Consider the following 24,060-nt stretch of genomic DNA (forward strand, 5'->3'; position numbering starts at 1 on the left):
ATTTCCTCCCTAACCCCCTCTCCCCTCTCTGCTGCTGTAGCCCAGTATTCCTGAATGATTGCTGAATTAAACTTCACATTTTGCAGAGAGGCACACAACTCTTAGGAGGACCAAACTACTTGTTACATGCAATTTCATATATATATTTTCCTGAAAAGATTCAAAACAAAACAGCTGCTTGAGACTAAAGCCCAGAGCAAAAAAAAATGGGAGTAGTTCTTAACGCTTTCACTGCAAATTATATTTCATCTTAGAACTGCCTACCCCAAAACTTTTTGCTTTTCTTCCTACATAGGAGGAACTACTTTGAGGGCTATTTTTAGAGGAAATAATGTCCACAAGAGACATCATCATTGCCTCAAACAGTTACTTTTTCATTAAGCAAAAATCTGTTCAAGGGAATATTACACAGAACTCTTTCCAACAGTAGTTTGGTCCAGAGTTTATTCTTCCTGTGAAGTAATTTCTTTTTTCTTGAAGTATGCTGTATAGAACAATTGTGTGTTGATATGTGAGGGTTCTATTTAGTGGATATTATTTATATTTTGTCTTTTCAATAATAAAGCTACAGTGTTTGCCATCAAGTCAGAGAATTCTCTTTGTTTATATGTATATCATGTTCACAAATTTGTTGGGCATTTCTTACTGCAAAGTACTTTAGAAACTCAACCTACTTTTTCTTATTCCCATAGAGTTCTCCTTTTTTGATCCTAATGATGCGGCATGTCAGGAGATTCTGTTCAACCCCAAGACATCTGTGTCTGAACTATTTGCTATCTTAAGGCAATGGGTCCCCCAAGTTCAACAGAACATTGATGTCATTGGGAGCGAGGTGAGAAATATATGGTGATTTATAAAGAAAGGTATTTTTTGTGTCTGTGCCTTGACCTCTTTGTGGAACTAACTCACTCACTCTGCTTTTATTTGAGAGCTAACGTTATCAAAATAGCATCACCTCTGCGGGGCTTTGGGCTTAGAAACTCAGCTGTTAAAATAAAAACTTGAATTCTTGGTATCATATTAAAAGTGAGTGAGCACCACAAAAGTTGATTTTATCTTGTATTTTTATGCTGTGAACTGTCCCGAGATCTACAGAGATCTACAGATTTCATAAAAAATAAAATAAAAAGTGTATTGGTTGTTGGCATATATTCCTAGGCTTTCATAAGCTTAGCAGATAACAAAGTTCCCTGCTGAAACCCTGGAGAGCTACTGCTATTCAGTATAGACAATGCTGAACTTGATGGACCCAAGGGTTTGTGATTGTGTAAAGCAGCTTTCTGTTCCCGAGATAGTGCTAACAGAAGCATAATGTGAATGCATTAAAGGAGAGTATTTTGTTAATGTTGATGTTGTGAACCACCCTGTGATCTTTGGATGAAGGGCAATATAGAAATGTAATAAATGATAATAATGACAACAATATGGCAATAAGCCATTAGTTATCCCTTTGTTGCTGTGAAATGTATCACCAAATTGCTCTGATAATATACTAAGATGAAATTTGTTGGCAGGCATTGCCATGAGACTGGGATCTTTTTAGGTTAAATAGCTGCATCATATATGGTCCTGTTTTATCGTTTCTGCAGATCATTAAGAGAGGCTGCAATGTGAATGACAGAGATGGATTGACTGACATGACTCTCTTGCATTACACATGCAAGTCAGGGGCTCATGGTATTGGTGAGTGAATCAATTTGAGACCTTCACTGCCAGCTGTCTTTCTAGCAGAAGGAGAGGTTTCTCTACCTTTTCCACTGGCTGTGCTGCCACTGTGCTTAGATTGACTGGTTGAGGAGGGCTGTATCCTTGAAGCTATCCATGTACCCAGTGGGAATACAGTGGTGCCCCGCAAGACGAAAAGAATCCGTTCTGTGATTCTCTTCATCTAGCGGTTTTTTCGTCTTGCAAAGCAAGCCCATTGACGGATTAAAGGATTAGCGCTATTAGCGGCTTTTAGCGGCTTATCTGCTGATCGGATCAGCTGATAAGCGGCTTAGCGGCTTAGAAAAAGGGGGGGGGGAGGGAAAAAAACCAACAGGAACTCACAAGGCATTGTCGTCTTGCGAAGCAAGCCCATAGGAAATTCGTTTTGCGAAGCACCTCCAAAACGGAAAACTCTTTCGTCTAGTGAGTTTTCCGTCTTGCGAGGCATTCGTCTTGCGGGGCACCACTGTATTATTTAGCTATATTAAAACTGCTAAGCTGCTTCTTGATCACAGAAGAGTTCTCAAAGATGCATAAGAAGTACAGTCTCATGAACTTGTCAAGTAACGGTTAAGCAATAACCTTTTAGCAGCTGAGAAAAGCATGTACTGAATCGGCAGGAAGTCCAAGCAACAGCCTTTTGAAAGCGGCAACGAACAACGCTGTTGAAGGCTTGCCATAAAAGGGATGGTTTTCACTAGTTAATGAAAGATTATTAAGGAAATGTGCCTGATTCCTCTTCCCATTCCCAAATCTCTGGAGATTCTTGAGTATCTGCATAATCACCCAATCTTCCATAAAAGTGGAGCCTGGAAGCTATATGGTCACGTCTCTTTGATTGTACTCAGTAGTGTGCTTGTTTGTGGTTTCTTCTTGCCAAGTCTTCCAAAGATAGCATACTCTAAGATGAAAGCATCAGATTTTCACTTCTAGGGTTGTTGTTTTTTGCCTATTCTATGTCTCTGTAAGTTTTGTGACCTTCTACATGGCACTTTTTGATACACGTTTTCCCCTAGCAACACCGTGCAGGTGATTAAACGCAATGCAGGTGATATTATTTGAATTGGAATTTGATTCTTTATCTTGAAACATGATTAATAAAACTATTGGAAGGACGCAGTGTGGACACATGCTTTCTAAAACGAATGCTTTAAATTCTAACCCGGTCTCTGTTGGCTTTGTGTATGTGTGTCTATACATGCTTTAGAGCTGCGACTCATGATCCACTTGAGGTAGAGCATTTGCTTTAAACCTGTCTTACTCATATTCAAGCCAACAAGCATATCTCCCTTGGCACAAGTGTTCTGGTTTGATGTGCTTTGGCATTGTGCCGCTGAGTAAATGACCCACTCTGCCTGGGGTGGTTGTGCATCAGCCCTGTGCCATCATACCCAGTGCAGGGTAGGGAATATGATTCACTGTGAGTCAGCTCATGTCCCATCATTCCTGTTTTAAGATACAAAGGATATTTCAGCCCCTTCTCTTACTTCTGCAAACCAAGACTTAATTAAGCCTTAAATCAAAGCATTTTGAGCTGCCTGACGTATCATAAAAATCCTACAGAGAAGCCACTTCTATGTAGAACTGAATGCAAAAGCCACATATAGGCTTTCCCCATGCAAGTGCACATAGGAAGTCCTGTAAAGTTTACTTTCACTTTATTTTCCTAACTGTGTTCAAAGGCAATAACTGCCTGACTAGTGCTTAAATCTGTCTTATCAAGGAACATCTTGCTTCGAATGCCTTGGCTTCATAACTGTTGCTGTAAAGTTGCCAACAATCTTTGGACATGATGTCCAATTATCTAACATATTGATACAGCCTATTAAATAACCACAAAGCCAGTTATAAAGTGCCATTTTTAAAAATCTGCTTTGCAGGGGATGTTGAGACTGCCGCCAAATTTGCCTCCCAACTTATTGACTTGGGTGCAGATATCAATTTGAGGAGCCGTTGGACAAACATGAATGCTTTGCACTATGCTGCCTACTTTGATGTTCCAGAACTCATTAGCGTCATTTTGAAAAATGCAAAGTCAAAAGGTAAATATTGCCAAATGCAATAGCAATAGATGCTGTATTTCTTACCTGTGTTGATACCTTCAGTGTCACAAAACAGTTTTCCCCCATGTTATTTTTCTTGACACATGTATGAAACTACTGAAAAATGGGGAGCGATTTGCATCTTAAGGCATTTGTTGTGAGAACAAGGTCCAACAGTCCAAAATGGCATTGCAGGTCCAGTTTGTCTCTTTCCCATCTGTGCTGTGCAGTGAATCTTAGCTGTTTCTTGATGCAGCTCTGTCTTTTCCAACTTTGGTTCATCATCATTGACTGTTACATCATTGGTTGTGGGTAGGGGCATGGAGAACTTTACATGTCCACAGTTTGTCCTTTACAGTGTCCAGATAGTCAGATGCATATTTACCACCCATGCCCATCTGAATATGCTGATATTGTTAAAAAGCACATTTCTGCCATTCAAAGCTGCATATTTTGAACCTTACAAAGGTAATGCATCTTATGACAAAGTATGGAAAGCAACGTCAGAAGTGAACATATATGATGTGCAAACTTTTCTCTAATCTAAATTTTTGTATCTTTGTTTGGAATTCTTCTTTCACTTTGTCATTTTTTGTAACTCAGTAGTAACATTCCATGTCAATTGCATTCCACGTTTTAATATTTTGTTGGAAGCCGGCTTGAGTGGCTGGGGCAACCCAGTCAGATAGTTGGATGCTATTGTTAATCTTTTTTTTTTTAGCCAAGTAATATTTAAGAGAGCGAAGCCTTTATAAATTGCTACTGGGATGGGTGGGAAAATGCACATGTTTTGACTTGGTTCTCTGAGAATGCTGATTAAGTAATGGAAGAGTGAACAAACAAAGACAAACTTGTTTCAGTCACTGTTTCCTGACTTTTTGATCCCTCTTATTGGAGAAGTAGTGTTGGAAAATCTAGCAAATTCACTCTGGAGAAGGTGGGAAAAGTTGTAGCACTTTTCATCTTGTCCTTTGGAGCAGAATCAGAGAATTTGAGGCTATAACTAAATACTGTCACTAAAAAGGGTGTTTCTTATAATGGTGTTCCTGTGTTGAGTTGTCTGTCTTTCCCTTATAATGCATCAATTACCCCTTTTGTGACACCCCCCCCAATTGTGTGCATTTCCTTGTTCACATTCCATATTGTTGCCAGCTGCTGGCTGGAAAATAGAGTGTAATGCAGGCAGGAGAAGGAAACACCTGGCATCTCTCCCCCCCCCCCAGCATCCTTGTATTGCATGCAATGTTTAGTTCTTGCTTGAATATAAATGAACACATTTCTTCACTGGTACTGTTCCTATGACTTGCTGCTGACAAGCAACTCTATTTGAGTCAGGAGAGGCTGTGCAGGTTGTGGATCAGAGTCTGGGTGCAGTAGAGGGATGAATGAAGGCCAATATGCTGATGCTGAATTGTAACAAGATGGAGGCTTGGTGGTTCCTTTGACTGGGAAATGGAGAGAGAGCATGTTTTTTATGGTGTTGTATTCCCCCTTAAGCACTGGCTTTGTAGTCTGTGCGTACTCTTTGAACCATTTGTAACAATGGAGCAACTCCTCTATGAAAAAAGGCTGCAGCGTTTAGCTCTTTTTAATTTATAGAAAAGGCGCATAAGAGATGACGTGCTAGAAGTTTATAAAATGATGTATGGTGTGGAAAGAGCCCCTCCACCCAATAACACTAGAAATCATGGATATCCAATGAAGGTGAGTGTTGGAAGATTCTGAAGAACGTCCTTCACGCAGTGGATTGTTAAATCATGGAACTCTCTCCCACATGAGGCAGTGATGGCCATCAACCGAACTGGCTTTAAAAGCGGATTAGAGAAATTTGTGGAGGAGAGGGTTATTGATGGCGACTAACCATGATGGCAAAGGACGCGATTGGCGCTGTGGGTTAAACCACAGAGCCTAGGACTTGCCGATCAGAAGGTCGGCGGTTCGAATCCCTGTGACGGGGTGAGCTCCTGTTGCTCGGTCCCTGCTCCTGCCAACCTATCAGTTTGAAAGCACGTCAAAGTGCAAGTAGATAAATAGGTACCGCTCCAGTGGGAAGGTAAACGGCGTTTCCATGTGCTGCTCTGGTTTCGCCAGAAGCAGCTTAGTCATGCTGTCCATGTGACCCGGAAGCTGTACGCCGGCTCCCTCGGCCAATAAAGCGAGATGAGTGCCGCAACCCCAAAGTCGGCCACCCCTGGACCTAATGGTCAGGGGTCCCTTTACCTTTACCTAACCATGATGGCTATGCTCTGCCTCCAAAGAAGGGGCAATGTATCTGAACGCCAGTGGTTAGAAAGCACAGGACGATATTTAGTGTTCTTGGACTTGTATCCTGCTGACGGGTTTCCCACAGGCATCTGGTTGGCCACTGTGAGAACAGGATGCTGGACTAGACAACCCATTGTCCTGATCCAACTGGCTCTTCTCACATTCTTATGACCATTCTGACAGGACAGAATCCTCTTCTTCCCTTACCCTCGTTTTGATTTCAGTGTGACAGGTGAAAGGCATGTTTCTGTTTCAAAACAAGTTCCCAGAGAGGTTTCTCCACCCACGCTGATCCTGATCCAGGGATGGCAGCTGTTTGCCTGCTTATCTGCAGGGTGCAGTGATTTATGTAGTTAGCTTCTCATAGCGCATTTCACCAGTTTGACGGGCAGGGGTGTGATGAGGACTCGAGAGGCTTTCTGTCCCTCCCTCAATGGGCGATCAGAAATTCTTTCCCCCTCTGGAAACAGATGAGCTGGACAGTGAGAGGCTGACAGCATGAGTCAACCATGAGATGGCACTCACATAATTCAGGAATACTGCACATGATACTTGACTGCTGGACATTCTAACCTTGTTGCTAGCATCTCTCCCCCCCCCCCCCGAAACATCTTTATGCATATAGAGATAATCAGGGTGATTGCCAAAAAGATGGACAAACAGCTTCTGTTCAGATTGGCAGTCTAATGTTATATGATACTCCGAGCCATTAGGATCTGCAGCAACATGTTCTGTTCTCTTTGGTGCTAGGTAAACTTGTCTGCAGCTTGTTGGATATTACACGCCCGTTGTAATCTACTTCAGGAAAGTGAAGGGTTTACATAACCCTGAAAGGGAACTTTACTTGGTTGACTCCCAGAAGACTGAAACTCTCAGTTAAGGAAACTGAGATCAGGACAATGTTGCAACAGCTGATTTGATTTGGCTCATGGCATGTATTCCAAAATTTTCAGGGGTTTGATCTACAAATGGAATGCAGTTTGTGGAGCAACATCTCTCTCTGCTACCGTATTTTTCGCCCTATAGGACGCACTTTTCCCCCTCCAAAAATGAAGGGGAAATGTTTGTGCGTCCTATGGGGCAAATGCAGGCTTTCGCTGAAGCCTGGAGAGCGAGAGGCGTCGGTGGGCACCCACCCCTCTTGCTCTACAGGCTTCAGGAAGCTATCCACAAGCCTTGCGCGCCCGGCGGGAGGTCCCGCCGGGCGCGCGAGGCTTGGGGCGGCAGCCAGAAGCCAGAAGCACGGGGCGTCCTCCGGAGGATGCCCCGTGCTTCGGGGAGGTGCGCGCAAGGCTTGGGGCGGCAGCCTGTTCTGGGGGCTGGGGTCGGGGGAAGCTCAGGCTTCCCCAGCCCCGCGGCTGGGGGGGGGAATAATTTTTTTTAATTCATTTCCCCCCCAAAAATGAGGTGCGTCCTATGGGCCAGTGCGCCTTATGGGGCGAAAAATACGGTAATTAATCCATTGGAGTGCAGTTGTCAAGTTGCGTTGCTGCTTACAGGCAGGGATTTGCAACTGTCAGCTATATGGAATCATATTCGATAAATCTTCTTGGGGGACTCTGGATACCTTATTTTGTTTATTAATTTACATGTGTGTCAAGGTGACTTGCAAACATATAACAAAAACAGCTGAAAAACAGTTTTTTAAAAATGTAACAGAAAATAACTGGTAATAAATAGGTGTTTATTTTCTATTGTTTTAAAATCCTAAGACAGAAACCTTCTCATCCAGCTGGAAAAGCTTGTTAAAATGAAATGTCTTCAATTGTTTCAGGAAAGTACAAATAGTGGTCGCTTGTCATATCTCAACAGGCACCTTGATTATTTTTTTTTAATTTGCTTTCATAATTGCATCCAATTTGGAATGCAAGTTGTAGATGTGGGAATTGACATTTGGATATGTAAATCCTTGGGTTGTTTCACCAGATGTCCAAGGGCTCTGTTCTTTCAATGTAGGCTAACATTTCCCTATATAGAAGCATCTGGAAGCTGGCCAGTACTGGAAGCAAAACAAACCGCTCGTCCTCACTGGAAAATTGGTACCTCAGTATGTGGTAAAACAATTCATCAGTTTCTGCCCAGACGTCTGCACACTCTTATCCTGTTTTGTAGCACATTTTCAAGTCCAGCTGAACTGGCCTTAAGAAAGAAAGGGTCTGGGTTGGTTTATACTTTTCTTTAATCAAAAAATGCTGTTTTGATTTTCAAAGCACTTAATTTAAATATTGTCAAGTGTGTCTTTTTATAAAATCTGGTTATTTGTGTTGGTACAGGTATACATTCACTTGTGCATTAAACCATTGAGATAGTTGAAGCACATGATATAGCTGAGAAGGGCCAAACTAGATGTAACTCTAATTGCGTACAGGCATACATATGTGTAAATAGCAGCTATAGCAGAGCCTGAATAGCATTGAGGTAACAAGGGTGGGGAGGGAAAGTTTAACCCTTTGCCCTGCCATAGTCCCAGTGAAAGTCCCTTTCATCAAAGCTGCTTCTGCACTTTCCTCCTAACGCAAATAGCCACTTGGGGTTTTTACCCTGCTTGGAACCAAGGTAGGGGAGAAAGGGTTAAACTCTCTCCACCCCCCCCCCAGCACCATGATGCTGCTTTAAGTCCCTGTGGCTGCTATTTTGTATTTTAAAGCACATGTTAATTGCCTTCATGCATCAAATTGTTGCATCAAATTTGGCTATAAGCATTGATACTCTGGGACTGGTCAGTGCCTGCATGGGAGAATGAATCCTATGTGTACTCCTTGACTTCTAACACAGAAGAAACATGGGATATAAATTATGCAGTTACTACTACTATAGCATTGACTGTATCTTAAATTTAAAATCTGACATTAAGACTAATTATTGTATTTATCATTGGAATTCAGATTCTGAATGAAAACGAAACATGGTACCAGTCTAGAGTGTTCAAAATGGACAAATGTTTCTCGATGCTCATATCTATCTGGTGCTTAATTATAGATGTGGATGCCACCTGCAGTGACTTTGATTTTGGAACAGCCTTGCATATTGCTGCCTTCAACTTGTGTACAGGAGCTGTAAAGCGTTTATTGGAACACGGAGCCAACCCGGCCTTTAGGGTGAGGTTTTGATTTGCAACCAGTTTTGGTTCATCTGACTATATTTAACTCTCTCGTTCTATAGTTAGATACTGACAAGTGAAAACTGCTTTTTTTTTGCATAGGGGTTGGGTGGGGGGACAAATACTCTTATCTCTCACTCCATTTTAGGCTTGAACATATATTAGTTAGTCTTCAGGAACAATTCAGATTCCTAGATGCCAGCATTGACTTTTTCTGAGCTGCATGACCAATTGCCTTTTATTTTTAAGTTTCCTGTGCTTTAGACATTTAGCTAGAAAACTATTTAACTCTTGACCTTGGGTTATTTAATACCCAATTATCAATGTCACAGCTCTGTTTTTGAATCCTGTTCATCCTGTATCTCATTATCATAATCAAACTTGTTCATATCCTGCTTTTCCAGTTAATGCTCCAAGTAGCTTATATTGTAAGCTGCCCCTGTAATTCCCAGATAAAGGGTGGTATAGAAATCTAATAAATAATAATTATTATATGTCAGAAAAACAGTTAATCAATATATAGACACAACAAAGCCAGTAATAAATATATCAAACACATTACATAAATGTTGGTTGATATCCGGCATTGAATTATGCAAGTGGAAGAAATGGGAATTCCTCTCCCCGCACCTGGGCGCTCCTCCATGTGCTCCGCAAATCTCTTCTGGAGGGTTGCCCAAACATCTGCAGCGGATTTGGAAGCTGCAGAGGAGAAAGGAAGGAGAAATCCTTTGCAAGTATACCTATATTAGGTATACCTATATTAGGTATAAAATAATAATAGGTATATTAGGTATACCTATATTAAGTATACCTATATTAGGTATGAAATACCTAATAAAATAAGAAAATGTTCACATTAACATTCCCTTAAGCACCTAAATACACTCCCTTCCTGGTATGTGTTTTGTTCTACAGAATGACAAGGGACAGACTCCAGCAGATGTGGTTCCTGACCCGGTGGACATGCCACTAGAGATGGCAGATGCAGCAGCCAGTGCTAAAGAAATTAAGCAGATGCTCTTAGATGCAGTGCCTCTGTCTTGTGACATTTCCAAGGCCCTGCTTCCAAACTATGATAATGTCACTGGCAAAGATATGCTTGGATCCCTTGGCCTGAAGCTTGGAGATCGGGTTGTCATTGCAGGACAGAAGGTATGTCGAAAAACAAGCTGCAGAAGGGAAGCAGTACAATGGGTATGAGGAAGGGCCTATTGTAGATAGCAGTACTGGCATGGTATCTATCTATAGTGGGAAGCTTGCAGAAATGTTCAGTAGCAAAGGGTTCTGCAGGTTTTAACTCAGGGGCCTTATTCAGCTTGTTAGGTATATTGTCCTTATTATATCTTGGCCCACAGTTATTGCTCTTCACAGTTGTTGTAACTCATATATATATATATATATATATATATATATATATATATATATATGCTTTCGTAGATTTTCACGGGTACAGGAATGCAGGTTTTGGTGTCCTCGGGTGTCTTCCCGTGTAAAAGTTGGGGTGTCTAGGCGACGTTTCGACGAGGTCTCACTCGTCATCTTCAGGCTGGTGCTTTCGGCTTCTTGTTACTGGAACATGGGTTATACATATATATAACACATATAACACATTTGTTTTAGTGCCAGTAAGATTCACAGTAATTCTGTGCAAGTGGGATTTTTAGATGATGACAAACTCTGCTTCTGCTCTGAAATGTAATAACGTATAAAGTCATTTCCACAGCTGTCTAAGCAAACAGGAAATGAAAGTTGTACATAAAGCTTTGTTTCCATTGTGAATCTTCTCCACACATGATGCAGGAGGAAAAATCAACACTGGTTAGTGAAGTCTACATTTGATTCTGGAAAAGTTTCTCAGCCATTTGCTGTAATGAGCCAGTGGAGATTAGTTTTTAAAGGGCATTCATAACTCTGCTTCCCGTGGATAGGTCAGCGGATCACACCCACATATAAAAGTCATAAGCCTTGCCTACACAAGGGAGATGCAGCTGTTCTGTGTCCTAAAACCAATCAACAGAACACTGTCGGAGTGACTTACTGGGGCTTTCAAAAAGTTGTTTTCCCACATTGTTGCTCATGTAAAACTGAAGAACTCTTTGCATTTCGAGAATTTTACAGACTATATGGATCTACCCTTGCTAGCAGAAACTTCCTGAAATTCAGTTAAATGACTAATACTGGAATATGGGAATCTGCAAGTTACAAGTGCAATTGGTTTATTACATTTTTAATATAAAAAATGGAGTGGAATGTCCTGTGTGATTTTGCTCTTTTGTGATTTGTTGGAAAATACCTGTGTCGCATAACTGCTCCGGTTCATATTTTCACAAATGAGTAAAAGACAGATTAATTCTTAGCCTCTCAATATGTTAACTACTTTCAAAGTAGCACAGTTAGTTTTTATTGGAGGAAAATAAATCTTTAGCTTTTTACTAATTAAGAGTGTTACATTTCCGATCATTTGTAAGTGGGTTTTTTATAGTTGATGCAATTTTTGTAAAATAACTAATAAATGTTCAGAAATCTCTGGTTTGTGTCTTACATTCTTTACAAGTATGCTTACTTTAGCAGGAAGTTTGAATGAGTAAGGATTGCATTTGGGAAGCTGGGTATCTCTACATCTTAGACTCTGGATGTTAAAACATTGTAAGCATCCATCTCTACATAGAATCAGAGTTCAAGGGGTCTTAAAGGCCATTTGGTCTGTGACCTGCTCAGTATAGGTGTATCCCCAACAAATTGCTGCCTAGCCTGTGCTTGAAGTCCTTCTGTGACAGAGAATCCACCATCCTCTTGATATCTGGTTCCACTGTTGAGCTGTTCTTATGAATGTTCAACCAAAAACCTACCCTCCTGTGATGCAAGCCCATTGGAGTAGCAGCAGACAAGTCTTTGCCGTGTTCAAATATCTGAAGGGTTGTCACTTAGAAGAGTGATGTGTTAGGGAGGGACAGATCCATGACATAAAAAATACTGCACTTGAACTCTTCCCCTCCCCCAGATACCTGTATTCAGTCTTCACACTGCTGCACCTTTTTTCTTTTGAAAATAACCCATTACAAAGGTTGATGCATACTTTTTTACTCCCTCCCCTCTTAGGTTGGCACATTAAGATTTTGTGGCACAACAGAGTTTGCCAGTGGACAGTGGGCTGGCATAGAATTGGATGAACCTGAAGGAAAAAACAATGGAAGTGTTGGCAAAGTACAGTACTTCAAGTGTGCACCAAAACATGGTATAACTTTTTTTTTATTTGAGATGCATTGCCTTGCAGATGCTTTAATGGAATGCCTTTTTATTTGGCCATATATATATCATGTTAAGCAATTTTCCCCCACTTGCTGGATGTTTCTCTGATTGGAAGTTGGACTTTTGGGCTTAAAATAAAATGCATGGTTCTTGTCAACAATTTTCAACAACTATAGTTTTGCTAAGTTCTTAGTTATCAGTAGCATCCCCTTCTTTGCTTGCCATAGAGATAGTAATTTAGATGGATGTTTGCTGTGGATGTTACTAGTGATAATGTAAGCAGTATGCTCTATCCCTCTCTTAGCTGTGATAGCCCTATTTCTTAAGAAAGATAATTGAAGGCTATAGTTAGGAAAGATGGCAGCGATGGCAAAATGGCTAGGACACAAGTCGTGAGGCCAGTTCTCATCTCAGTCACAAGCTCGTTTGTGCAAAAGCTTAAGTATTTGTTTTAGTGTGCTTCAACTTGTATCCATAAGAGGAAAGTAGAATACTTGAAGCATCATTTAAGACTGCCTACAAAAGTGTCAGGTACTTGGCCGTTATTTAAATACTTGAACAGTCATAAATACTTGAATAAGGTTATCAAGGAGTAGCTGAGCTCTGCAATTAATAGCTTTTATTTCTCTTGTGTGTCTTCTCTGCCAGGTATCTTTGCACCTCTCTCTAAAATAAGTAAAGCTTCAGAACACAAAAAGAATGCAAAGGTTTCTTCCCCGCGACCTTCTCCCGCTGTCAAGTCCAAGAAAATTGATGTAACGCACATAACGTCCAAAGTGAATTCAGGTAAGCATGATAGCATTAAAGCCAAAGAACATGTTCGGAAGATGACCTATTTTTCGGTCCAAAATCACAACCCATTGTAGGCAAGTGCTGTGTTGTGTCAGAGGCTAAATAATTAAAAAATGTATAATATTTGGTTTAGGTCAGATCAGGGATAAACTTGCTTTCCCAAGATGGTTTTTAACCTCTTTTCCACATGTTGTTGTTTTGAGTGTGTGTATTGTGGTACTTGTTTTACTTTGGGAAACCGCCTTGAAATCTAGTTATACTTACCTTTGTTAAACCTGCGAGCCCGTTGATGTACCTGGGCTCCTGTGCTGAGGGAAGAGTCAGCCCTAGCCCCCCACCTGCTGGAGCAAACAGGCCTTGCAGATGAGGAGGAGATGCAGCTGCACTGGCCTCTGTGGATTTGAGAAGGCAGGAATTGTGACTCCTCCCCTGAAGTGCCAGCAGCATCTTTTGTTGTGGTTGGCTCTTGGTTGTGAGCTGCGAAATCCTTTATAGATCATGTCCTCATAGAACGTAGACAGCTGCCTTATACCAAGTCAAAGGTTTGGACATGTGGCTTAGTGCTGTCTGCACTATCAATGGCTTTCCATTATTCCAGGTAGGAGTCTTGGAGTTACCATGGACTCAGTTGATGTGCATTGCATGTGCTTCACTCACTGAGCTAGGATCCCATCCTTCTCATACGGTTCTGTACACCCTCTTCTGTTTTGCTATTCTGTTAGTGGTGCAGATTTTAAAAGATTTTTTTTTACATTTAAATTGTGGATTCCTCATCTCAACCTCTCACCACCTGTTCAACACTGTCCTTTAAAATTTCCATAAAACCTGTCCCCTCTTACAAAGACTTTGGCTCTAGGACTCTAATAGTTAAGCCTGTCCAGCTCTCAGGAGGTGGGGTTTTTGTTGTTTTGTTTAATGGGGAAACTGTTCCCCACCTTCCCTTGACTCAGTGGAGCCACTGGTGAGAGAGACTGTTCTAATAGATGTGGCAACTAAGTGTAGCTTTTAAAAATACTGTTTTTTCCCCTGTTGATACTCTTTTTAAAAGGAATGACATGGTTTGGGGCATTGGGTTAAATTTTAAAATTCAAATTCTCTGAGTAATGGCTGCTTTGTCAGATTTTTTTCCGGAAAAGTATTCATAAATTGATATGTAAACATGTTTGTTCTTGCTTGTCATGCTGGTCTTATTGAGGCTGGCCTGATAAACATCTAATAATAGAGTACATTCATGAATTAGTACAAAATGCAGCCCAGCAGCCAGATGAAGCCAATAGATATGCATTTAGTTGATAAATAATAAAGTTCTGCCCTTTATGTTTTCTGCCAAAAAAATCAGCTGCAGACTTGTTCTCTGATATTAGTGGCATGTCTATCAATGTGGAATAGAAGACCCATGGAACATTACTAAGGCTGATTATTATTTTCCATGCATAGATTATGAGGGATGCTACTGTTCTGACATAGGCTATTCTCTTAGGAAAACAACTGATTCTATTGTAAAATACTTCTATAGGTAAATGTATTTACCTATGTAAATGTAAAATACTTCTATAGGTAAATGTATTTTAAGTGCTTCAAAAGTTTTGAGTGCTTCAAAAGTTGATGGTGCTAGTACAAATAAATTTAGGGGCATAACTTTATGCGATGTGGGAAATCTGTGATTAGAATACCTTTGTGATTGAATAAATAGTAGTCATTCTGTTTGGGGGTATTTTCACATCCTTTGGTCTCACAAGTCTGGCATGTCAGCTTTTCAGCCAGCACTGTTGTCCATGCTCTGGAGGTACCTTGGTTCCATGTTCAAGCCCAAGGCAGTGTGCCCTTGCGTGGCTATTTCCGTACATGCTGATGTGAAGAGGAATGTTAAAAGTTCTTTAGGAGCAATTGGTGGAGTAGACAGGTGCTTTGTTCCAAGTAAAGCAAGTTGAGGACCGGGTTGTAGGTCTGCTTTGTATATTAAACTGAATTCTTTAAATGCCAAAACCCAAAATGGGTAAAGAGATTCGCAAAACCACCACATATGTATGTAATATCTAGTCTCCCCACATCCGTTCCAGCAGGTTGATGTTGCTCCTGGTATCATGTGGGATATTTGCACATGCATAGCATTTTAAAGAAGTTCTGTAACCCTATTGATGGGTGATAAAGAAACTAAATAAAAAAAAAGCAATTAAGTACTTTTTTTCAATCCTGTGCTGAAAGGGGGCAAGAAATAAGAAAGACACCTTAGTTCTGAATATTCATGTTTGTTCAGATTGTGATTGTTTAAATCAGGGCTGCTGAGCCCACAGTCCACATCGGGCCCACAAAACAGTTTCTAGTAGCCTAATAGCCCACTGCCCAAAATAGGCACTACTTCTTCCCATAGAAAAGTGCCTCTTCTCCCTCTGGTGCAGTGCCATTTGAATCAATGTCTTCTGAGTTTCCGTCAGAGGTTTTCTCAAAGTCTGATGCCTGAGATCGCTTAACTGGGAATGAACTTGGGAATCCTCTCATCCATTCAAGGCATAAGTTGTACTACTGAGCTTTTCAGTATTTTGTCTTCTTGTGGGGGAAATAAGACTTGGTATTCTTGTTTTACTCATAGGTGTAAAAGGATGAGGGAAATCTCTTGATAAGACTCACACATTTTGTAGTAGTTAGATTTTTAGGTGCTCTTGTCCTGCTGCATGTTTGCTCTTTGGAAGGTAGAAGAATTATTACTAGACTACGATGGTTTTATTGATTTGGTTTGGCTCACAGGCTTATCTGCATTGAAAAAAGACAGCACCCCAGATTCCACATTTTTGGGCAGCAAAGAAGGAATGAAAACTCCACCTGGTAAAGAAGGTATGTGTTCTTTAGATATTTTTGGCTTCTGTACTTGGTGTGACTTAAGGGAAATCCCATAACAGTCTCTCCCAAAGAGAACCATAGAACTATGCCACTCAAAACTATTTTGTGCCTGTATTCTGGCTCCATAAAGCCCTGTGATCACTTCACTAAGGTCTTATCCACACTTACCTTTCCTCCACTCTTTCTAGGCATGGTCTGTAATTTAAACTTCCATGTCCGAGTGCCCCCTCCCTGGAGCTTTAGCAGAATAAACCCCCAAATCAGAGCAAACGTCAATCTGCGCAAAAACCCCGAATTGACATTTGCTCTGATCCAGCTTTGGAGAGTGGGTTTTCACAGAGAAAGCTCTGGCAGGGGTGGGCTGGGGAGCCTGCTCTGCCTGGAAAGAGCGGGGCAAAAAGTAAATGTGGATCAACCCTAACAAGGAGGAATGTGGTGCATATATGGGGTGTATGGAATGGAATAGAGCAGAACTAGGTGGAAAAGCTCAACTCCTTTGATGCTTAGTCCCTCTCTGCTGGCCACCCTTCCAGGTCACATCTCTAGATGCTGCATCCCACAGACCACATTGCATTCCATAATAGGGGAGTCTCATTTTTATTGGCCGGAAGGGGATTTTTTATAATGAAGATGTTCAATCCTTCTTTGCAAGTTGCACTGCTTATGGCAATCTTGATAGGCCTTGCAAAATTCAAGGGCTTTCCTCCCCATATGATAGCCATGAACACTCTAAGGTCACACATTGTAAGATGCTGTAGCAATTTAGGAGCTCTTTGATAATGTCATCCCGCAAGGATACAGGTCCGTGCTAAAGCTTAGTACATGCAGCTGCCCCCCAGCAGTTTCTAATACAGGTAAAAGGCTGCAATCCAACCTCCTCCCCTCCGCTGCTGTGGCTTTGCAGAGCAATAGCTCCACTGTCGCACCTGCAGCATGTGATGGGTGCAGTCAAAGATGTTGGAGGCTACGCCATCCTGGAGCTGGTGCAGTGATTGGATCTGATGCTTTCATGTGATAAGCAGTGAGACAGGCTTGGGGTCAGACTCAGGCCAGGCTGGATCAGTCCTTCTGTGTGGCTGGAGCAGCCCATTTCTGGGGCCTTCCAGTGGCTGTGACCTGCTAGCATCCCACCAGTAGCACTCCCACTTGCAGGTTTAGTGGGTGGAGGGGGAGGGCAGCACTGATGGAGTGATGCTTGTGCTGGCTGGTGGGAGGTCAGCTTAGATGGGAGATCTGAGCAGAGCAATATCTTCGCCCAATCCAGCCCTCTCCCTCGCCTGCCAGCCTGGCACAAGGGGGATTTGGACTGCTCTGTTGCCAACATATCCAGTTTCATGGTTGAGATACACCAAGGGTCAAGATCTTAACTTAGAATAGGGCAGGAGAGGAAGCTATATGAAGAGAAAAGCTAGAGATAAATCTCTTTAGGCAGCTTGAACATCAAGATTTCACAAATTGAAATGAAAGTGATTTACCTCCCAATCTTATTTTATAGACTGGATTTTAATATTAATACGGTGCATAATAGTAGGCACTAATCCACGCACTTCATAATTCACCCGCAAAATGTCACACTCCCTGTTTCTCATCAAAGATTTAATAGATTGGCTATCAAAAGCAAAAGGCTGATGTCTTTTATTACTTGAGGCGGCATTATTTTTACAATTATGCTCCCTGCTTACAAGTATTACACAATATTAAAGTGGGTTTGAAAGACTGTTAAGTGGTGACCATCATGAAAAGTTAGCTTTATGCAGATGGTTTCTTTTCTTCTCTTACTTGGGTGAATGACATCTTTGACATCTCCTGTCTTGTATGCATCTTTTTCTTTATTTTGTGTGTCTGAATAATTCTTTGGTTTCTTCTTCTTCTTTTTTAGAAAAAGCAACTTCCCTTGGATCCAACAGCTCTTCCTCTTCCACTACATCTTTAGACAGCAAGCAGAATTGCTCAAAGAAGTGGAATACCGCAAGGAAAAATAAGAAGGAAGACATGAAAAGCCATTCTGCTGCAACGAAAGGTATGCTTTCTCCGCAGTTGCTTTTTAAATAGTAATGTGAAGACAGTGGTGGCACTAAGAGGTCCATTTCCTTTAAGTGTAAATCTGGTCTTTTCTTTCTGCAGCTATTAAGATAAAAACAAGTCATCTGCAGACTTCTAGATGAGTTTTTTGTAGTTGGAGTATGGGTGGGATTACAAGGCTGAATTAACCGTTTTGGTAAGTGCCACCTTGTGGACAGCATGAACCGGTCCTGTGGTGGCCAGATCTTCCTAATGTGGAAACTGCCTCTCCTGTTCATGCCTCATCACATGGTGGTAGGAGAGGCCATGTTCCTACCTGTATGTGTTTTCATAGCTCCAGGATGCTCAGATACTTGCCACTCATAAAACTACTATGATGTGACTCTCTATAGTACTTATTTAAGCAGGCTAACACCTTTCATACAGTTCTTAAGGTGTGTGTATAGACATGCCTAAAAATGAGAAGGGAAGCTGCTGTGGAAGTGGACCTGCAGTGTTTAGGTCAGATACAGACTTCTCTCCAGCATTCAGCCTAGGGGAAGCCACCTCTACCACTTGTCAGAAGAAACCAGCTGTACACAGCACTGATTGGCTAGCATTTGTGTCAGTAAGAACTGCCTCTCACAACTATCCCTGGAATACTTTTTCAACTTTTAGAAACACTGGCTTGATTTTCTATAATAGAAAGTGCTGAATGAACTTTTCAATACCCATATATGTGGCATTTTAAACAGTTGGTTAGAAAGGTAGACAGCCCAGCTCAGCCACTGAGTGTGAGTGAAAAATGCACACTTGAGAGTAAGCCCCATTTAATTCAGTGGGACTTATTTCTAAGTAAACATGCATATGTTTGGCTGTCTATTAATTAAAAATCCAAAGCAAGTGCATCTGTCATTTGCAGTGGGAAGCTGAACTCACCCTGCAGGAGAAAAAAAAATTGCATCATCTTCTTGATTTGAAGTAATGTCTATACTTGGCCGTGAGTACTCCATGTAGCTTTCTAAATTATTATTCAGTCTTCCCCTGTATTATACTAAAATTAATTTAGAAACTCCCTTTTTCCAAGATGCTAGCCTTTTGTGGCTTCATGAATTAACCCCACAAGTGAAAGAAGGAAATAAATTTCCCATTGCAAATGGGAGCAGAGATCTGATTCCCATAGCCTGCTACAATTTTGCTCCTAGTTGCTCCATCTTGATTCCATATAATTTGTGTATTTTAACTTAGCCTGGAGACTGCATAGGCATATTTGATTAGCTCTCTGGACTTGCTGCTGAGATCTTCTTTAGTTTTATTTGAGGCACCGACTATATTGGTTCAATATACGAATAAATATTAATGGTCCTTTTCTCTTACATTATTCAAATATCTTCTCCATTTCCTTAAATCTGGTTGAACAGGAAGAAACAACACTTTTCCATCTTCAAGAAGAAATCCTTTTGATGAAGGGGAGATTCAGATTGGAGACAGAGTACTGGTGGTAGGACAGAGAACTGGAATAGTTAGATTTTATGGGACAACTAAGTTTGCACCAGGTAAGCTTTCTGCTGTGAACATTTTGGGCAGAACTAGGATTGCCTAGTGTATTTTAGATCTGTGACTGAAGCTAAGACTTTTGCCAGAGAAAATAAAGCATTTAATTTGTTTCCTGGGCTTCATTTTTCAGAATAATTCACATTATAGCTTCCAGTAAGAAACAATGTAAAATGTTGGTTAAATACTATAAAATACAAATTCAAAACAAATAAAGTGAACAATCCATGTAAAATAAAATCTTAAAGCAGATTCTTGTAAACAGAGATGGCAGAGATGAAGTTGGAATTTGAACCTGGAACCATCTGCATGCAAAGCATTGCTGAGCTATGCGTCCTTTCAAAAGCAGTTGTGTTGGCATCATAAAAATATCAGCCAGCATAAAACCAAAGATTTCATTTTTTGCTGAAGAAGTGTGACCTCTGATAACTACATACACAAATTCAACTGCATTTGTTCAGCCCACTCAGTCAAGTGTATAGTGCTTGCAGATAAATAATCTGAGTAATTTCAAAACTGTATTTTAGTATGCAAGGAGCAGGAAGCATAAGTGATCTTCACTTCCTGTTTTGGATATTTCCAAGCTGAACTACCAGTCAACAGATGGTGCAAAGCTCATTAACTATTGTATGCGACTCTAAAAACGGAACACATTTTACTTGTCCACAGGGCATTTAGGGACTATTAAACTTTGCCTCTGCACACTGCTCTGCACACACACACATACCCCAATTATCACCCTAAACTTGCTTGGATTCAGGGGTGGGTGTGTGGCATTTATAGTTTATACAGAACTGAAAACAATTATCCAAATAGCACCACTATTTGACACTGGGATTATAGGTATAGTGCTTATTTTGGTGTGTGAGACTTACCTTTACTACGTATGGTGCTTATTCTGTTAAAATAAATGATATGGGTGGCTGGGGAGGGAGGAATCTATCTCAGAAAACCTCTGATGTGTGTTTTGACCTCAGGGAAAGCTTGCTCTTTTGCAGAAAAACTCCTCCCTGTAGCATCTTACTTCAGATGACAGCTTTCAGTAGTGAGCCAAGGCATATTTAGTTGCATAAGTGTTGCTGCTGATAAACTGGCAGAGAATCTGTCGCTATTTCTTTTGAAGGCAGGAAGAAAACAACTCTTCCCCAGCCGAGCCTTTTAAATGCATGATGGAGTTCTGGCTGCTTCAGCTTGTAATTAGCATTGCCCTTAAAAACTGCACCCTAAGCGCCAAATGACTTGAATTTTAATGTTGAGTCTTAATGGAGTTGGATAGCATGAGAAATAGGGCATTATGGAACTTTCTTCAGAATTAGCAAATGCAACACATACTGTAGTGTTTAAATGAAAGTGTTGCTGTCTGATGACTTTCTCGGTGCCCTGTGAGGAAATAACTTTTCAAGAAAGCTCCATCAAACAATTTATTTGCTTCTTACAGTGCACACTAGAAGGTTCTTATATCTTGGAAGACAAGTGAATGAAAGCAGCAGCAGTTCAAAGTATTGCTTGCATACTTTTGGATCAGGACGAAGAAGGCAGCCTTGACCGTGTACATTTAGAGGCCCACAGTTCTGAAAGCTTTATTGCACTGTCTTACTTGGATGCACGGGACGCGGGTGGCGCTGTGGGTTAAACCACAGAGCCTAGGACTTGCTGATCAGAAGGTCGGTGGTTCAAATCCCCATGACGGGGTGAGATCCCGTTGCTCGGTCCCTGCTCCTGCCAACCTAGCAGTTCAAAAGCACGTCAAAGTGCAAGTAGATAAATAGGTACGGCTCTGGTGGGAAGGTAAATGGCGTTTCCGTGTGCTGCTCTGGTTCGCCAGAAGCGGCTTAGTCATTCTGGCCACATGACCTGGAAGCTGTACGCCGGCTTCCTCGGCCAATAAAGCGAGATGAGCGCCGCAACCCCAGAGTCATCTGAGACTGGACTTAACTGTCAGGGGTCCCTTTACCTTTACCTTACTTGGATGCACAACACTTTAGAAGCCTCTCCTCCCCCGCTTTCCTTGCCTTTCTAAAATCTTTATACAGAGGAATGAGATTAAGTGCTACTTCAAAAGTTGAAGCAACATTTGGAGAGAATGCTTATTCATCTTGATAGCTTCTTCAAGCTGATCTATTTAAGAGGCGTTCTTTTTTCTCTGCTCTCAATTCCTACTCCTTATTTGCTAATTGTAGATTTAAATTTGCCAAGAGCAGAATGCTTCTGTGGCATACAGGTAAGATATCTGTAGTGAGCAACAGCAAAGCTGAAAAGAGTGCATCTTTGCCCTACCCGTGACTCTCTTAAAACATCTGGTTTTGCAGGGGTTTGGTGTGGAATAGAACTGGACAAACCTCATGGCAAGAATGATGGTTCAGTTGCAGGAATGCAGTACTTCAGCTGCCTCCCCAGATACGGTGTCTTTGCACCACCATCGAGAGTGCAGAGGTAAGTGCAGAGTTCATGACAGCGGGACAAAACGGGTTTGGCTTCACAGTTTGACCCAGACTACTTCCATCCATTTGGAGGGAAACCCAGAGGAGTGCCAGCACAAGTCTGCTACCAAATTATAGATCATCTCTGTTCTTTGACTAGATTAGTTGAGGGGAGCAATCTGTCTTTGGAAGGCAAAACAACATATATGCAAAGGAGATTAGATGAGAGCACACAGGCCAGAGGAAATAGGAAGCTGAATTACAGCAGGTGGTGTGTGGGGAGTGTCCTGGAGATTGTGAAGTGGAAAGAAAATGAGCTGGAAGCTGATGGGGAGAAGCATAGAAGAGTGGCACGATCGTAGCAGAAGAAATGGAAGGAGACTTTGGCAGTGTGTTCTAAATTTCCAGAGCAGGGAATGGAACAAAGGGAGAAATGACACTAAATAAGCATTGGACTGTTCTTTTTCTTCTTCTTCGCCGCCTTGAGAGAGAGAAGTGTTAAACATATTATTTCATTTGCAGGCTAGTGGGATCGCTAGACTCCCTCACAGATGTTTCATCAAGTAAAATGAATCATTCTCTCCCCGGTAAGAATTTGACAAGTACCTGATTTCATTGCTTCATATTACCTGTGCAAATTGCAGCAACTGTAGTTACTTGGGGATGGTGGGAGTGAAATGGGAAGGCCTCAATGCAGGAGCTTTTTCCATTTCTCTCTTCCCTCCCATTTCACCTTGTTTTTCTTTAAAGTCTGTAACCCCTCCTTTTTGAAGCAAATACAGAATGATATTTTAAAAGGCATTTTATTATTATTTTCAATATTCCTGCTCTGTTCTCAGAACTTCGTAGTGTGATTGCAGGGGGTTGGTCTAGGTGGTCAGGAGCCAAAATTCTATGATCTTTCTCAGTGAAATATGGGCATAACCTTGCCTACCTGTTGTGTGGTTTTACTGCTGTGTTAAGTTGCCTTTGTTTGTGGACTTGTTTCCTAAGACCCAGGCTCTGGGGCTGCCTTGGCAAGATTTTGAACTAGTCATTCTAGACACAGCTCAGCAATGCTGTGCAGTGTCCATTACTTTCAGTGGGACAGATCACAGCTGAATGGAGCCTGAGAAAACAGCACTGTAAAAAAGGAACGGAATAAATGAGTGTTGAGGAAAGGTGAAAGACTTTGATTTTTGTGTTCTCTATGGATATTGAGGGGAAATAGGCTTAGATATTTATGTATGTATGCCACTTAATAGACTGAATTGAAGTTTGTTTTTCTTATCATGTTCAGGTTTCCGACGAAGTTTTAGCACAACCTCTGCGTCTTCCCAAAAGGAATTAAACAGGAGAAACTCCTTTGTCAAGTGAGTGGCTCTTAGAAAAGGGAATACATGTCTGCTATGATTAGATGAATTCAGCACTCTTTTTGTCTCTGGAGGCATGCATCTTAGTGATTAACAGTGCAATCCTATGCATGTTTACCCAGAGTTATGTCTACTGTGTTCACTGGAGATTACTCCCTTTCCAGTGTCTTTAGGGTCGTAGTCCACAGAGTCATTTTGATATTGTTGAATAACTCCCAACACTAATCCTGAATGGTTATAGGAAGTCTCAATGGCAGTGATGCTTTTTTGCTTGCCTGCAAGTCTTGTTCCTGCACAGTGATGGCTGTCAGGAAAAGCTGGCTGTACATTTTAGAATTAATAACTGAAATCAGAATGGTAAAGAAATAGGCCTGCGCCAGGATCTCACTTCTGAGAATTATCGTGCACATTCCTTGCCAGCTCAACAGCTAGGCCAAAACGCTCCAGCTGATACACACACACCAATTTCCCCACTACCTTTTAACAGGAGCTGGCTTAGGGCCAAACTAGACAGGACATCAAATGTGTTTTTGCATTTAACATACATGCTTTTAAAAATGAAAATGGTAGGTGAGTTGGGTTAATAATTATTGGGATCACAGCAGGCAAAGAGGAGACACTTAACCCTTTCTTCCCATGCTGCACCCCTGCCAAAAATAGCTTTCGGAGCTGCTGTTTGCATTGGTAGGAAAACTTCACCATCCTTTTGAAAAGCTTGTTGACCTTGTGGTACAGGG

At 41.3% G+C, this 24,060-nt stretch overlaps 1 protein-coding gene across 7 annotated transcripts in view; it reads left to right on the plus strand.

Moving 5' to 3' along the window:
• CLIP4 (CAP-Gly domain containing linker protein family member 4) overlaps nt 1–24,060 on the plus strand; it is a 38,933-nt gene that overhangs the window by 11,971 nt on the left and 2,902 nt on the right. For all 7 annotated transcript variants that reach the window (XR_014524293.1, XM_083496087.1, XM_083496086.1 and 4 more), the window contains exons 3-15: nt 693–832; nt 1,590–1,683; nt 3,588–3,749; nt 8,994–9,112; nt 10,033–10,269; nt 12,217–12,352; nt 13,015–13,152; nt 15,904–15,990; nt 17,876–18,016; nt 19,419–19,553; nt 21,861–21,984; nt 22,494–22,558; nt 23,251–23,323. Coding sequence is in view for 6 of the 7 variants with exons in the window: in XM_083496087.1 (XP_083352213.1) it covers nt 693–832; nt 1,590–1,683; nt 3,588–3,749; nt 8,994–9,112; nt 10,033–10,269; nt 12,217–12,352; nt 13,015–13,152; nt 15,904–15,990; nt 17,876–18,016; nt 19,419–19,553; nt 21,861–21,984; nt 22,494–22,558; nt 23,251–23,323 (1,651 nt within the window). In the remaining variant the exon portion in view is untranslated. The remainder of the gene's footprint in view (nt 1–692; nt 833–1,589; nt 1,684–3,587; nt 3,750–8,993; nt 9,113–10,032; nt 10,270–12,216; nt 12,353–13,014; nt 13,153–15,903; nt 15,991–17,875; nt 18,017–19,418; nt 19,554–21,860; nt 21,985–22,493; nt 22,559–23,250; nt 23,324–24,060) is intronic.

The sequence above is a fragment of the Podarcis liolepis genome (genome assembly GCF_965112155.1).
Source record: "Podarcis liolepis genome assembly, chromosome: 3".
In the NCBI taxonomy this organism is placed as follows: domain Eukaryota; kingdom Metazoa; phylum Chordata; class Lepidosauria; order Squamata; family Lacertidae; genus Podarcis; species Podarcis liolepis.